A 3,593-nucleotide genomic window follows, 5' to 3' on the forward strand; every position below is an offset into this window, starting at 1 on the left:
GTATATGCTTTTCAAAGCCGTACAGAATTAGAGCTGGAAAGGCATGTACACACACACACACACACCAGAGTAGATTGCTGATATGCTGAGAAGGAGGAAAGTGGTGAAATGTGAGTACAAATAAAGAGGAGAAAGAAGGAAAGAGAGAAATAGAGAGGGGGAGGAGAGGTGGAGGGGAGGAGGAAGGAAAGCAAAGGATGGGGGAAGATGGAGAGAGGGGGATGGCAATAGAGAGAGGAGTGGAGCTGGAGGTGTGAAAGAAGTAGGATGGAGGGAAGGAGGGATGTTTACATTGCTGCAGAGAGAGAAGCAACACTTGCACGAGAGAGAGGGAGAGAGAGACAGATAGAGAGAGGGAGAGAGAGACAGATAGAGAGAGGGAGAGAGAGAGAGAGAGAGAGAGAGAGAGAGATAGACTGCAGAAAAAAAATAAGGAGGGGGGATCTGGTAGGAAGGAGGAGAGAGAGGGGGAGAGTGAGATAGAGAGATCAGGGCACAGCCGTCACCCTGGGGAAGAGAGCGAGAACTTCACTGCTGTGGCTGCATGAATATTCATCAGAAAACAGACGGAAAAAAGATGAGGGAGAGAGGGAGAGAGAGAGAGAGAGAGAGAAAGGGAGAGGGTGAGAGAGAGAGGGTGAGGGTGAGAGAGAGGAAGAGAGAGAGAGAGAGAGAGGAAGAGAGGAAGGGAGTGAGAGGGCGAGAGAGGGAGAGGGTGAGAGAGGGAGAGGGCGAGAGAGGGAGAGAGAGAGAGAGGGAGAGGGTGAGAGAGAGAGAGAAAGGGAGAGGGTGAGAGAGAGAGGAAGAGAGAGAGAGAGGGCGAGAGAGGGAGAGAGAGAGAGAGGGAGAGGGTGAGAGAGAGAGGGTGAGAGAGGAAGAGAGAGAGAGGGAGAGGGAAAGGGAGAGGGTGAGAGAGAGAGAGAGAGAGAGAGTGAGAGAGAGAGTGTGAGAGAGAGAGAGAGAGAGGGAGAGGGTGAGAGAGAGGGAGAGATACAGGGAGAACATTCAACTTCCTGAAATACTGCAGCACAACCACATATCTCTCCATGTGTTCTGCTCATGGTCATGCTCATGTGATGTGATGTGTTGTGATGTGATGTGATGTGATGTGATGTGTTGTGATGTGTTGTGATGTGTTGTGATGTGATGTTATGTGTTGTGATGTGATGTGATGTGTTGTGATGTGTTGTGATGTGTTGTGATGTGATGGGATGTGACATGTTGTGATGTGTTGTGATGTGATGGGATGTGATGGGATGTGACATGTTGTGATGTGTTGTGATGTGTTGTGATGGGATGTGATGGGATGTGACATGTTGTGATGTGTTGTGATGTGTTGTGATGTGATGGGATGTGATTCCTCGTTCTGATTTCAGGGTTGCAGTGCGTGTGTGAAAGCAGTTTTAGGGTCAGGATTGGTGCATCCAAAAAAGGGGGATTCAAATTTTACAAACAAACAAATTAAAGATGGCACTGTGATGTGATGTGATTTGATGTGACATGTTGTGATGTGATGTGATTTGATGTGACATATTGTGATGTGTTGTGATGTGTTGTGATGTGATGTGATGTAATGTGATGTGATGTGTTGTGATGTGATGTGTTGTTATGTGATGTGATGTGTTGTGATGTGATGTGATGTGATATGATGTGATGTGACATGTTGTGATGTGTTGTGATGTGTTGTGATGTGATGTGATGTGTTGTGATGTGTTTTGTTGTGATGTGATGTGATGTGATGTGTTGTGATGTGATGTGATGTGTTGTGATGTGATGTGTTGTGATGTGATGTGATGTGATGTGTTGTGATTTGATGTGACGTGTGGTGATGTGATGTGATGTGACATGTTGTGATGTGTTGTGATGTGTTGTGATGTGATGTGATGTGTTGTGATGTGATGTGATGTGTTGTGATGTGATGTGATGTGATGTGATGTGTTGTGATGTGTTGTGATGTGTTGTGATGTGATGGGATGTGACATGTTGTGATGTGTTGTGATGTGATGGATGTGATGGGATGTGACATGTTGTGATGTGTTGTGATGTGTTGTGATGGGATGTGATGGGATGTGACATGTTGTGATGTGTTGTGATGTGTTGTGATGTGATGGGATGTGATGGGATGTGACATGTTGTGATGTGTTGTGATGTGTTGTGATGTGTTGTGATGTGATGGGATGTGACATGTTGTGATGTGTTGTGATGTGTTGTGATGGGATGTGATGGGATGTGACATGTTGTGATGTGTTGTGATGTGTTGTGATGTGATGTGATGTGTTGTGATGTGTTGTGTTGTGATGTGATGTGATGTGTTGTGATGTGATGTGATTTTATGTGTTGTGATGTGATGTGTTATGATGTGATGTGTTGTGATGTGATGTGATGTGATGTGATGTGATGTAATTTGATTGGATGTGGTGTTATGTGTTGTGATGTGTTGTGATGTGTTGTGATGTGTTGTGATGTGATGTGATGTGATGTGATGTGTTGTGTTGTGATGTGATGTGATGTGATGTGATGTGATGTGATGCGATGCGATGCGATGTGATGCGATGTGATGTGATGTGATGTGATGTGATGTGATGTGATGTGATCTGGTTGAAAAACAGCCGCCTTGCTAGGGCCCCGCCCCCCAAACCAAAAACACTTCCTCGTTCTGATGGAAGATGGAGGGAACTAAACTCAAGCTCAGGCCAGAAGCAGGACTGAGACGGAGGCTCCGCTTCTTTGAAAATCACTTGAATTATTTAGCTCCAACGTCCTCTCTTCCATTCCCCCGCCCTCACCCCCACTCTCTCTTTCTCCCCCTTTATCTCCACCCTCTCTCTCCCCACCCCTTCCTCCCCCTTCTGGCTCCCTCTCTCCCCCTCTCTCTCTCCCCCCTCACCACAGCAGCTTATTTCCTGGTCCTACCATACACGTTGTCGCCCCGCCTCCAGATGGACTTCCCGGCCGACGCCCTCCTCGGCGACCTGGTGCACCTGCAGTTCTACAACGAGTCGCTGTTGCACGACAACCTGAGCGGCGGCTTCAATGACACGGACGCCTTCCTCCCGACCGGCGTCAAGCTCACCATCGTCTTCGTCTACATGATCGTGTGCGTGGTCGGCCTGGTGGGCAACTGCCTGGTCATGTACGTCATCATACGGTAAGGGGGCGGGGCAGGGGTGGAGGCGGGTGGAGAGAGAGGGAGGGAGGGAGGGAGGGATCGGGGTCGTCTCATATTCTAGACTTTTAAATGTCAATATACAGTAAAATCATAAAAAACAGAGTGTTTCGATCTGCTTCCAGACACACACACACACACACACACACAAACACAGCGATGTGACTCCGCCTCCATCTCGTGGTTCTGGTCCAGATGCATGCTGGGATGTTTGCGTCGATGAAGTGATGGTTGTCTGGGCAGGATGGCTCAGGTGGCTCAGGAGGCTCAGGAGGCTCAGGTGGCTCAGGAGGCTCAGGAGGCTCAGGAGGCTCAGGAGGCTCAGGAGGCTCAGGAGGCTCAGGAGGCTCAGGTGGCTCTTTGGGGCGAAAACGGGAAACATTGGGCTGCACCCTGTTGGTACAAGTGGGGGAGAGGGGCCCGGAGT

General features: G+C 48.6%; 1 protein-coding gene across 1 annotated transcript in view; it reads left to right on the plus strand.

The window, feature by feature from the left end:
* Positions 1-2,939: 2,939 nt before the first annotated feature.
* oprl1 (opiate receptor-like 1) overlaps positions 2,940-3,593 on the plus strand; it is a gene marked incomplete at both ends in the record, with an annotated part of 48,907 nt that continues 48,253 nt past the window's right edge. Inside the window, one exon of the mRNA XM_080015160.1 lies at positions 2,940-3,148. Coding sequence (XP_079871286.1) covers positions 2,940-3,148 — 209 coding nt within the window. The remainder of the gene's footprint in view (positions 3,149-3,593) is intronic.

The sequence above is a fragment of the Zeus faber genome, assembly GCF_960531495.2.
Source record: "Zeus faber genome assembly, chromosome: 15".
NCBI classification, from domain to species: domain Eukaryota; kingdom Metazoa; phylum Chordata; class Actinopteri; order Zeiformes; family Zeidae; genus Zeus; species Zeus faber.